This window comes from Schistocerca americana, chromosome X, assembly GCF_021461395.2.
Source record: "Schistocerca americana isolate TAMUIC-IGC-003095 chromosome X, iqSchAmer2.1, whole genome shotgun sequence".
NCBI lineage: Eukaryota > Metazoa > Arthropoda > Insecta > Orthoptera > Acrididae > Schistocerca > Schistocerca americana.
In genome coordinates this window covers 739,769,186-739,782,815 of record NC_060130.1, presented here as the reverse complement: position 1 = coordinate 739,782,815, position 13,630 = coordinate 739,769,186, and the positions used below count along the sequence as shown (strand labels likewise).

At 36.3% G+C, this 13,630-nt stretch overlaps 1 protein-coding gene across 1 annotated transcript in view; it reads left to right on the top strand.

Moving 5' to 3' along the window:
• The window catches only part of LOC124556548, a 376,152-nt gene extending 372,819 nt beyond the window's left edge, over positions 1-3,333 (top strand). Inside the window, exon 7 of the mRNA XM_047130505.1 lies at positions 2,265-3,333. Coding sequence (XP_046986461.1) covers positions 2,265-2,490 — 226 coding nt within the window. The 3' untranslated portion in view covers positions 2,491-3,333. The remainder of the gene's footprint in view (positions 1-2,264) is intronic.
• The last annotated feature ends 10,297 nt before the right edge of the window (positions 3,334-13,630 follow it).

Below are 13,630 nucleotides of genomic sequence, written 5' to 3'. Positions count from 1 at the left end.
AGATTAATATGTACTGACATATATTTTCTCTCATTTTACACATTCACTTGGTCTGTAAGCTTTAACCTTTAATTTTAACAATATTATGACTTGGTGCCATCTGTATGTTTCTGTACTTAAAACATTCTGTCCTGAAAATATTAAACTAATCAATGACAAAGAGAAGATTTTAGCACACATATATTCATGTGGCAGATATACAAAACTCATATTAAGTAGAAGTACTAAGATTTCAACCAGCTCTCTGTGCACAACTAAGACAATGTGGTAATTAGTACAGGTTTATAAACAAGTTGAAGGTATTAAAAATCAGATAACTTACGTGAATAGCTATATCCATAGTATCTTCATTAGAACTAACTCATTAGTTTATGAAATATAAATACAAAAAGAAGTTAAGAGACTCCCTTTCTCATTTAAATTAGTCACAGGTAGAGAGAACAATGTTTTCTTAAATGCAAGGGATTCTGTTCATGACATCTCGGCATAATAGCAAAGACACATTTTAATGTGACAATCCACATAGACTGAGTACTATTTGATTGAAATCGGAACAATGTATCTATTGTTGTTTTGGCCTCATGCCCATGGGGCAGAAAGAATGGTGTGGAGCCTGTTGTGTCTTGCTTTACTGTTGTATGTGTACAGTGGGCAGTATTGTATTGCAGTCTCTCTCTTCATGACATCAACATATACAGTGTAAGCATATCTGCCAGTGTTTTATTGAAGCACAAGTTGGTATATTCTTAAAGTGTTATTCCATTAAATTTTGAACATCAAGTTATTGCTGATGCTCCATATTCACTGCCTGAATGCAGAATGAAACATTTGCACTTATTTCTTTTAGTGAAAAGAAAAAAAGAAGGAGAAGAATTATCAGCATATTCTTTATGTTTAACAGACTTATGCAGGGTTTTCTTAGTTGATAGCAAAATTACCCTTGTTCAGTACCATAATTATTTCTTTGTCTCCATATTACTCCAATAAAAGTAAATTTAATGTTCTCTTATGGTGACTTTTCTTAATGCTATATTGCCCAAAATCATGCTCAAAGTACTCACTGATCTTAACAGAATTCTGTATCTGCCTCTTACACATTTTTCTAACATTTGATGAAGAATTTTGAATGAAAATTGGCACACTTGTATTAGAATTCAGAACAAACATATCTTCATTCAAGTATTAAACTTAAACCCATTTTCAGCTTGTAGTGTTGTGATCTTGAGATTTTCCTGTAACTAATAACACTTGACAGACTGTGGTTTATTTGGTACTTCTGAAAAAATGGTAAATTTTGCCATTTTAACATATTTTGTATCTAGATACCAAGTTTGAACTTAATAAAATTTAAAATGTAATAATAAGGTTATAATAGAGGGAAACATTCCACGTAGGAAAAATATATCTAAAAACAAAGATGATGTTACTTACCAAATGAAAGTGCTGGCAGGTCGACAGACACACAAACGAACACAAACATACACACAAAATTCAAGCTTTCGCAACAAACTGTTGCCTCATCAGGAAAGAGGGAAGGAGAGGGAAAGACAAAAGGAAGTGGGTTTTAAGGGAGAGGGCAAGGAGTCATTCCAATCCCGGGAGCGGAAAGACTTACCTTAGGGGGAAAAAAGGACGGGTATACACTCGCACACACACACATATCCATCCACACATATACAGACGCAAGCAGACATATTTAAAGCAATGGTCTGCTTGCGTCTGTATATGTGTGTATGGATATGTGTGTGTGTGCGAGTGTATACCCGTCCTTTTTTCCCCCTAAGGTAAGTCTTTCCGCTCCCGGGATTGGAATGACTCCTTACCCTCTCCCTTAAAACCCACTTCCTCTCGTCTTTCCCTCTCCTTCCCTCTTTCCTGAAGAGGCAACATTTTGTTGCGAAAGCTTGAATTTTGTGTGTATGTTTGTGTTCGTTTGTGTGTCTGTTGACCTGCCAGCACTTTCATTTGGTAAGTCACATCATCTTTGTTTTTAGATAATTGTAATAATAACGTGTTTATTGCACATAAATTCAGTCTAATCACATACATGCACAATCTTGAGACATGAAAAGCCTCTGTGCACGTTTATTTAGCTGAATGATATTTTATATCAGATATATACACTGGACAATGTGCCACTGATCTCTGTATAAATACTGCCAGTAAAAACATTTGTAATCACATTTATGCAACAATAGTGTTTGAAAATAATGTTTGCTTGTTTTATCACATCGAAATGTACTGACGTAAAACTGATTTTCCAGTATGAGGTCAACATTTAGTCCATGCTGCACGAGCACATTGACAAGAAACACTGGGCAGCCTCCATCCATTCTTGAAGAAGTAAATTCGGTTCTTTCCAGCTCAGCAACATCAGAGGAAACTGGTGGTGGAAGCTCATCACTTTCTGGCCTGAGCCCATACAGCATGCCAGTACCTATAAATAAAACTACAAAGGATGAAATACTCTACCACTCCACAAAGTTTTAATATGATAAATGTAAAAATATAATTTTTATAAATGAAGTGAGCCCTCCTGTATTGATAATAGCATAAAGTTTTTCATACGTTCTTTGTACAATATTTTATAGTTTTCGATAAGCATTTTCATCATCTTTGTGTTGCTTATATTTGCAGCAATTTAAAAAAAAAATCAAAGGTAAAATAACCCTCCCCCCACCACACACACAGAGTGAGAGAGAGAGAGAGAGAGAGAGAGAGAGAGATTCCCATATAATTTTAATTATTCTAAATTCCACCATTTCATTTGAATCACTGTGAGACTAAAACATTGAATAAAATTCCTGTCACCTGTCTTTATAAAAATAGTATCTGTGAGTCTTACCAAACACATATTCCTTCATCCTACTATCATATTAGATATGCAATTTATTCGCTTTTTATGTTCTTCTCTTGTTTTTTTAAAAAATAAAATTAATTTGTGGTTCCCTGTGACAATAAAAATCACATTTTCCTTTCCTGGAAATGCTTCCAATTCACTGCTAAAATGCACCAAAAGAGAATGAAACATTACCTAAAAGATCATTGTAGTGTTGCATTTTCCTTGTGGCAGGACATAGTTTGTAAAAACATACTAAATATCTGCCATTCATTGGATGATGAAGTAGCTCAACTGGAATATGACAACATTTAAAATCCTGTAATGTTGTATATCACAATTCATTGTTTAATGCAATGTCACTACTCAGAATACTGGAAAAATTGCAGTAATATGTTGAAATATATAATGTGCAAAATATTGTAATACTTTTTAAAGTCATTTCATGTGTAACTGTTTCATCTTACTGTTTCAATAAATGTATTTTGTACACACGCTAAATATAAATTCTTATTTGCATAACAGCAATGGAAATTCCTGGATGGAACAATGTGTAAACTAGGGAAAAGGCAACCACTCACCTATTGCAGACTGATATGTGGTGCATAGATACACATAACAGAAAGCAGTATTCACAACATTTTTTGAGCTCTTGCTCTTTTTCTAGCAAAAGTATACACATTCTCAAACACAACCTGACAGACACCCTAACAAGCACTACCACACCACACATCAGTCTGCTATATGTAAGTGGTTGCCATTCACTTATCTGATATATAATTATTTGCAGACTGTTTCAAATAACTGTGTAGATAGCCATGCACATTAAACTGACACTTCTAGGACAAGGTGGTGTGCTGTTCCTTCATCAAATTCACCTGGTAGATTAACTACGAGGTTTCAGTGTGCCAACCAGCCTGGATGTGGTTTTTAGGCTGTTTCCTACATCCTAATAGATGAAGACTGGACTAGTACCCAAGTCCTATCTCAGTTACATGATTCACAAACATTTTGGAAAAAAAAAACTTTCACTCTATTTCACATGAGTAACACTACATGCAGACAGTTGAGGTACATATATTCTATCCCAGGGGGTTAGGGGAGAGCAACAGGAAAGAATCTGGCCACCCTTTAAAATTAACCATGCCAAATCTATAAATAATCATGCTGACACTGCCCCAGTGTGGGTCAAAGGCACAAGAAAAAGAAGAAGAAGATTGTTCCCAATATCTTGAGATATAAGATCACCAGATTTCATTTCTGTACACACATTTATGGCTTCAGTTTTGCAATGAGTCATTTGGTACAAATGCACTCACATTTTTCTCATGAAGACATTATTTTATTTACCTGCTGACAGACTTTATATTACACCCTTAACTTGTTTGATATTTTACAGTAAAGTTACAGCAAGACATCATATAAGTGTCTGTGATTTTTATTTTAAATTTGCTAACAGATGATAGTAACAAATGTCATATAGCACACAAGTGTAAGCCTTTTGAGTGGCTTGTGTTTCATTGTTGCTGCTTACTTGTTAAACCAACATATTTTCATCATGAGGCAGCCTGTACCTCATTTCAAACATTCCAACCTAGAAAAATCACATATTCTGTCCTGTGGGTGGTAACAGAATGGGACAGGAAGGGCATCTGGCTTCTATTTTAATTAACCATGTTAAATCCATTAGTAACAATTCCAACTCCACACAGATGTCAGACAAAGGCGCAAGAAAAAGAAGTCTGTATTCTCAGCAGCATCTATCAAGTAACCATCCATGTCCGAGTGAGATATCAGCAGTCTCTTCTATCATTTTGATGCATGAAAAAACTTGAAATTTTCTGATAACCAACCAACATGATAAACTCTCTCTTACATGTATGCAACAATATTGAATCCTACTACTGGTGGATGGGTGTGTCCTATACTTTGGTGGCATATCTCATAATGTCTTCCTGCCACATTACCACCTATGTTGCATTCTCCACCCAATGTGAGCAGCTTTGTTTCTGTGTGGGTTTCATTTCTGATGTTCAGATTTGGCTTGGTATGTTTACCGGTGGTTGCAGTGTGATAGTGGCCTATCAGTGCAAGACTTCTGTATTTTCATTGGCAGTGTGGGGCCCACAGGAGCAAACTCATTAACAGCTACTGGCACTCTAAATCCTATAAATACACTTGCAAGGCTCTTTAAGTCATGAACAGTCATATGTCTGTCACATTCTTATTCATTGACTAGATGCCTGAAATTTATTTATTTATTTATTTATTTATTCTTTGCCCATGGACTCCATCTGAAAATTCAGCTGAGAGTATTGGGTGTGTCATACAATAGGCTATTAACATCAAACTTGATTTCATTATATATAAATGAAACAAATGATTAAACAGAAATAGTCAATAATTATACAAAGGTATTACATGTTTCACATTATATGTACACACAAATCCAAACAACATACATGATAATTTTTAAACGTACATTTCAGTAATGATATAACATATTAAACACCATCTTAGTATTCACTCAAACTGTATATACATTTCTCTGTGAGATATAGTTTCAAATGATTTTTAAAACATTTTAGGTCTGTTTCTTTTTTAATGATTTTGGGGAGTTTATTAAAAAACCTTTTGCCTGCTTCTTCTGGGGCAGTCATAGACAGTTTTAGATTTCTGTTTATCATGTAGTAATTTTCGTTTCCTCTTGTACCGTGTTTGTGTATATCTTTATTTAGGAGGTGTTTATCACTTGACCTTACCGCCATTATGCTTTGGTATATGTACAGTGAATATACTGTCATAATATTATAGTGTACAAAAGCTTGCCTACAGGTCTGTCTTGGTGGTATTTTTGCAATGCGTCTCACTGCCCTTTTCTGAATTGTGAATATTCTTTTTAGGTAGCCAGCTTGTGCACTTCCCCATACATGAACTGAATAAGACAAATGTGGGAAGACAAGTCCATAATACATTGATCTGAGGACTTTATCATCCACAGTCTTAGCTGTTTTATGCATGATGAAGATCTGTTTGTTTATCTTTTTACACAGTGCATCTATGTGCTCCCCCCATCCCAAATGTTTGTCTATTATAGTTCCTAAAAAATTTATGCTGGTTACTTCTTTAATAGTCTTTCCATTTACATTAACATTTATATTATAATTTTCACTATGCTTGGTCTGAAATACTACATTCATTGTTTTAGACTGATTCATAAACAGGTTGTTTTGTGTTAAACATTTATTTGCATTTTCGATAGTCAGGAGAGCTTCCTTCTCAAGCTCCTCCTTTGTGTCAGCTGTGCAAATGATTGTTGTGTCATCAGCATACGTTATAAGAGTCTGATTTATATAGCTAGGGAAGTCATTTACGTAGAGTATAAATAGTATTGGCCCAAGCACAGACCCTTGAGGCACACCGTTTTTAACTGTTTGTAATTCTGATCTGTAGTTTGTTATATTTCACCCACTAGTATGTCTGATTTCTGTGTATTGTTTCCTATTTGTAATGTATGATTTAAGTATGTCATAGCATTTTCCTCTAATTCCATACTGATATAATTTCATCATTAATTTTGAGTGGTTCACACAATCAAATGCCTTAGATAGGTCCATAAAGATCCCACAAGTCTTTTGTTACCTGTCAAGTATATTAAGAATGTGCTCAATTATATCTGTTGATGCTGTTTTTGTTGACTTCCCTTCTCTGAAACCATGTTGTGATGAATGCAGTATACTGTACTTTGTTATAAAACTTACAATTCTATTCTTTATTATCATTTCATAGATTTTAGCAAATGTTGAGATCAATGATATTGGCCTGTAATTTCCTAATTCATCCCTGTTCCCTTTCTTAAATATTGGCTTCACTTTACTTACTTTCAGTGAATCTGGAAATATACCTTCTTCTATCACAGCATTCAGCATGTGTGTCAATGGTTTTAATATACATTCTCTGCATTCCTTTACGAGATGTGATGTGACACCATCCAAGCCAGATGAATGTTTAATTTTAAGTTGTTTTATTAGGTTTGACACTTCTGCATCCGTTGTAGGTATGAAAACCATAGTATGATTTGTATGTGGGGGGTTTAACAATTTACTTACTGCATTTGTTTTATTTTGACTTATTAATTCGTCTGCTACAGTAATATACTATCTGTTAAAAGTATTGTCTACTTCTAGAGAGTTTGCGTTGCTTTTCCCACTCATCAGTGGGCAGATGTCCTCCGCCCGATTTGTTACTTTTACTCTCTCTTCATTAATGAACGATCATAAACCTATTGAGTGGTTCTTTCCCTTATCTATAGACATCCTGATAAATGATGCTTTAGTTTTTCTGATAAAACTACAGTACTCTTTCTTTTTTATTTTATACAGTGTGTTGTAGGCCTCAGTATTTTTTTGTTTGGATAGGTCATAATACACTCTCAGATTATTTCTGGCATGGATTACTTCTCCAGTCACCCAGCTTTTCTTTTTTTGTTGCTGTTTGAGAAGCCTTTTACTAACAGGACATGTAACATAATAATAATAATTGAATAAAGAAAAAGCTGGTTCCATTTGGTGTTTGCATCTTTAGCTGCATATATTGTTTCCCAGTTTTCTGCCTCTAACATCTTTTTTAGCAGATTTATGTTATGTGGGTAGTTCTGTCTTCTCATCTCCCATATCTTCTGCACTGAATCACTAGTCTTTATATTTATGTCTATCATGATTGCAAAATGGTCTGCTAATGTGGAGTTTATTACCTGTGTGTCACAATAGCATGTAGGAATATTTGTTATTACATGATCAATTATAGTTTCACTATGCTTTGTTACTCTGGTTGGTTTATCTATTTTTATTTTTAGGTTGTATATGCACAATAAGTCCAATAGGGTCTTAGTATTGTCTGTATTTTTACTTGTGTCTATGTTCAGATCTCCTATAATTATCAAATAAGCATATGTTTTTGAGAGGTGTTGGATTATATCTTCCAGCTGTTCAATGAAGGTTTTGATTATACCATTTGGTGATCGATACAAACCTAATACACAACATAAATTCCCAGCAATTTTAGTTTCCAGTGCTGTAGCTTCAAAGCTCAATTCTATAGCATATTTTGTTATATTTATGGCTTTAGTTGATTTATAGTTAGAAAAAATGGCAATCCCACCACCTTTATAGGAAGTTCTGCAAATACTGGCTACTCTCACATAATTCTTCCAGTTGTACATTCCTATGTGATTTTCTTTTAGCCCATGTTCTGTAACTACTAGAATGTTTGGCCTATACTCCTGTAATATTACCTCTAGTTCCTCTGTTTTATTGTTTATGTATTGAACATTTTGGTGAAGTATTCTAACAGTTGGCTTTAAATGTAATATTTCCCCTTCCTGTAATATACTAAGCACTTCACTTGCTGCCTTTGCTTCTGGTACTATGCAATGTTTTATGATCGTCATGACCTGTGGATGGTAAATGTACCTCATCTGGAACCCCTGTTCCATCTACTAAATTATCTTTTGGCTCAATGTTGTTGCTCACTCATTATAATTTCTTTACCTCCTTACACATTACAGAATTAAATGTGCTTTTAGAATTTTCTGCACTCCTTGTGATCAGATCTTTAAACAAATTAGCCACAGCTGTCATGGTCCAATCCATGTCCACTGCTCTGCCCAAGAATAAATTGTTGCTTAGGATAAAATCTAGTATCAGCCCACTGATAACAGCTGCATTCACATGAAAGTCACTTCTTCCATTGCTTAGCAACATTTATACCAGTTTTTCTACATGTTTCTTTTCCACCCTAAACATCAATATCAGTGAGATCCCTGTAATGGGTGTCTCAGCTAATTTACAGCCACTCACTATCAGTTTCAAGTAAAGAGATATTAAAAGTGCTGTCACTTCTAAACCACAATCCAGGCATGTCCTGTTCTCAAGTCCTTACACAGTTATCTTGATGAGAGGATACTGATTTTCTGACATTTCATGCATTTCTGGGTCATCACAGTGCTAGTCAATCTGGTCTTCCAGTTTCAATCACTATTACCATACAGTACATATGTAATGTCCTGTTTCTAATGAGGTATCCCCTTGGAAACCTCATTGTCTTCAGTCATGTACTTCCTTGATCTTGTGCACCTCTGTCCTATGTGATATCAGTGTGACAACCCAACATCATGTTTGCATCATCCCTGATTGTGAAACGCTTGAATGCAATTGACACAATGCCCATGGTCCTGAGCTTTGTTATGGCTTTGCTCATACTGACATCCACCATGATGTGTAACTCAACTTTTCTTATTGATATCATCTCTTCTTCCATTGGCATTGTGCCAGTTTGGGCTGCCATTGCACTGTATGAATGCTTGTGGTCCATCACCCTCAGATTTTCAGTTCTTTCCGTATCTATATCCCACTTTCCAAACTTCCTAGAAGTTCTCTCACATAGCTTACTATACTAGCACTCTTGGAAGTAAGGATATCATCTAGAAATAACTTAGTCACTGTCTAGGTGTTATTTTCAGAATAAAGTTCCCAAAACATTAAAACTTTTTACTGGATTGTGGAAACATAGCTTTTACTTCTTTTTTCAATATATGCACTTTGTTTCTAGCTTCAGTTGATAGAAAATTTGGAAAACCCTTATTACATACACCTTCTGCTGTGAATATCTTAAAAGCTGTGAATCTTTTAAAAGTAAGTTAATTTGGTTTGTTTTATAACTTACACTTTTCTAATCAAGAGATAAGAAAATACCACATTATAAATATTATGTATTGCTGCTTACTTCCATATGCACCTTTTAGAACAGGTTAATAACATGAACCAGCCAAATTACAGAAAGAAAGGTCTGTAACCATGTAATATTCATGAGTAAGACACACCAGTGATTGCAGCTGAGGGATAGAGTACTATTTCAAAAGTTCTATAAAATCATGGGATGGAACATAAAGGAATATTTATTAGGTAAGAATTTTAAGACAATTTAGAAATGATGATAGACAGTGTACCTGAAAGCACATGGGTTAAGATACAAAATTTAAATTTATTGGTTGCAACTTCATCATCAGTGGAGCAGAAGCTGAACACACAAATGTATATTTTGTGGAAGCAATGAAATGTTGCAGCTAGCTGTGCTGGTTCCTTCAGATGGCAACAACATCTTAGATACAAAGGCCAAATGAGACAGTATAGTGGTTAACATGCTTTGGAAGACAACAGTTGATTCCTCAGTGAACCATTCAGATTTAAATTTTCGAAAACTGTGGTTTTCCAAAACCACTCCAGATGAAAGCCAGTATTGTTCCTTCGAAAATAATATGGTCAGTTTCCTTCCCCATACTTCCTCCAATCTGAGCTTGTGCTCTGCCTCTAATGATGCTGTTGTTAACAGGACATTAAACTCTAAGTTTCCTTCCTTCTTGTACAATACAGCCATCCTTTAAGGTGAATTTTCACTTTAGGGAGGAAGACAAAATCTGGTGATCTTAGATCACTCCTGTGGAAAGAGTAGCAAAGAATTTCATAACATACCAGTCAAAGGCTATACAGTCCAGTATTGGTGTGCCAATCAGCAAGATCACCATGAGCACTGAGGCTATCATCTCACTGATGCACCAGGTTGAAGGTACACATTTGGTAAAATGCCATGTCCTGCTGCATGAAGAAGTCCATAACTGTCTGCTGCACATCCTCGTCCTCCAATGTCTTTTTAAGGGACTGAAGACATGCTAATCAGATCAGGAGAGATCAGGGCTATAGATTGGGAGCTCAGGTGTCTCCCACTTGAGTTGCCATAACTTCTGCTTCACAACATTTCTGATGTGGGGACATGTGTAATTAAATGCAGCAGCAGCCCTTGTCCACAACAGTGGATTTCAACAGGCATGCTTCCCCATACACATTCTTCCTTCTCTGATGGATGTTTACTGGTGTTTGTCCTTCAACAACCAAGAAAAGAATAACAGCATGTTGGTCCTGTCTGGATGCATTTGATAATAACATCACCATAGTTCACATGTCTGCATTAACCACATGCACATCAGAAAGATACAAAAGCCACAATAATCACTTGCCTGTATGTCAGTGCTTTTATACCCACATTCAAGAAGTGCTACATTGCTTATATGCTGCAGAAATGCTCTCAAACTGAAACTTTTTGATTGACCCTTATAAGTAGCCAGTAGAGATTTGCTAAATATTGTTGTAACTGTTGGGGTTTGACTTTGGACACATATTTTGGAGTGCCTCAGTGACTTGTCCTGCACATCATATCACAGTTACTGTTTTTTGAAAGGTGAGCAGATTTATTTTATTACCACCCTTTCAATGAGATAAAAAATATCACTCTTATTTGATAGAATAGAATTTTCAAAATACCATAAATTTGTTCTCATTTTGAAACATCCAGTTCACATTTTATAGTTTCATTGTAAGGTCTTTGGAATAAAGCAAGTTTCAGTGTCTGTAACAATGATGATATCACAGCAAGACTTAACAGCTCTGAATTTTTTAGTATACCTTCAATGATGAAATAGAAAGTACTGTCTGCTACAGCATCAATAAGTGTGGCTGATGGTTTTTGTTTGGATCTCTAGCCTAGCCAAAGATTCAGTTCTGTGCTTTGGCTGTCACCTAGTTCAGGCAGTACACGCATGTAAGACCATGGCTGAAAGATCTGATGAATGTAATAAGATCAGTCATTGAAATATTGCATGCAAAATGAAATCATAGTTTCAAATGGAGATCTGAAAACTTATCATCAATAAATCACATAGGGAATAACTCAGAAATTACATGGAGTGTGGGACCCACAAACAACAAACTTTCCTTACTTTAAAGTAGCCCTGATGAATGGACTAAACTGTAGCTGCTCTTAGGCCCAAGAACTTCTTACCTCATGGCATGTCACACAGTTGTCTGCCTCCACCAGAATCCCTACTGTAACAATATTCTCTTCAATCACATATGAAGAAATTTGACCAACAGAGGCTACATCACCAAAGCTGAAGTAATGCCTGTGAAAGTAACTGAAACATCAGTAAACACTAGAGCAATTAACAATTTTAACAAATGCTTAGTTGAATAAGTTGGAGAATCATCAGTATTTTGTATACTGTTATTAGTTATTGAAACAGTAATGAAGTTGAGGGTGTTGATGACAAGGAGTCAGTTGGAAGAAGTGTTACAAAGTGGTTATGATTAAACCAAGCTGTGGCTGGAAGGAGTTTCTTCACTAGAACAGAAATAAACATAATAATTCCAGAATGAGATTTTCACTCTGCAGCAGAGTGTGCGCTGATATGAAACTTCCTGGCAGATAAAAACTGTGTGCCCGACTGAGACTCGAACTCGGGACCTTTGCCTTTCGCGGGCCATGGTAGAGCACTTGCCCGCGAAAGGCAAAGGTCCCGAGTTAGAGTCTCGGTTGGGCACACAGTTTTAATCTGCCAGGAAGTAACATAATAATTATTGATAATTTAATAAAAAAAACTGTGCTCATTATTTAAATCTGAAAAACTGACTCTACATGGCAAGCATGAATTTAGCAATGAATCTGAGATAAATGAGGAAGCTATTCAGCAATTGGCATCATTGAACTATTGTCAGCAACAAAACAAACAAGATGAGTGAAAATTTAATTATACTATTTGGTCTCTTATTCTCTTATTCTTACATTATTGTCATGATGGAGTGTGACTATAAGTACATGAAAGTACAGCTTTTTTTTTTTTTTTTTGGGAACATAATAAAATTACGAGGTGCATTTAAGTTCTAAGGCCTCTGATTTTTTTTCTAATTAACTACTCACCTGAAATCGATGAAACTGGCGTTACTTCTCGACGTAATCGCCCCGCAGATGTACACATACACATTTTTCACACTGCTGACGCCATGATTCCATGGCAGCAGTAAAGGCTTCTTTAGGAGTCTGTTTTGACCACTGGAAAATCGCTGAGGCAATAGCAGCACGGCTGGTGACAATAGCAGCACGGCTAGTGAATGTGCGGCCACGGAGAGTGTCTTTCATTGTTGGAAAGAGCCAAAAGTCACTAGGAGCCAGGTCAGGTGAGTAGGCAGCATGAGGAATCACTTCAAAGTGGTTATCACGAAGAAACTGTTGCGTAACGTTAGCTCGATGTGCGGGTGCATTGTCTTGGTGAAACAGCACACGCACAGCCCTTCCCGGACGTTTTTGTTGCACTGCAGGAAGGAATTTGTTCTTCAAAACATTTTCGTAGGATGTACCTGTTACCGTAGTGCCCTTTAGAATGCAATGGGTAAGGATTATGCCCTCGCTGTCCCAGAACATGGACACCATCATTTTTTCAGCACTGGCGGTTACCCGAAATTTTTTTGGTGGCGGTGAATCTGTGTGCTTCCATTGAGCTGACTGGCGCTTTGTTTCTGGATTGAAAAATGGCATCCACGTCTCATCCATTGTCACAACCAATGAAAAGAAAGTCCCATTCATGCTGTTATTGCGCGTCAACATTGCTTGGCAACATGCCACACGGGCAGCCATGTGGTCGTCCGTCAGCATTCGTGGCACCCACCTGGATGACACTTTTCGCATTTTCAGGTCGTCATGCAGGATTGTGTGCACAGAACCCACAGAAATGCCAACTCTGGAGGTGATCTGTTCAACAGTCATTCGGCGATCCCCCAAAACAATTCTCTCCACTTTCTCGATCATGTCGTCAGACCGGCTTGTGCGAGCCCGAGGTTGTTTCGGTTTGTTGTCACACGATGTTATGCCTTCATTAAACTGTCGCACCCACGAACGCACTTTTGA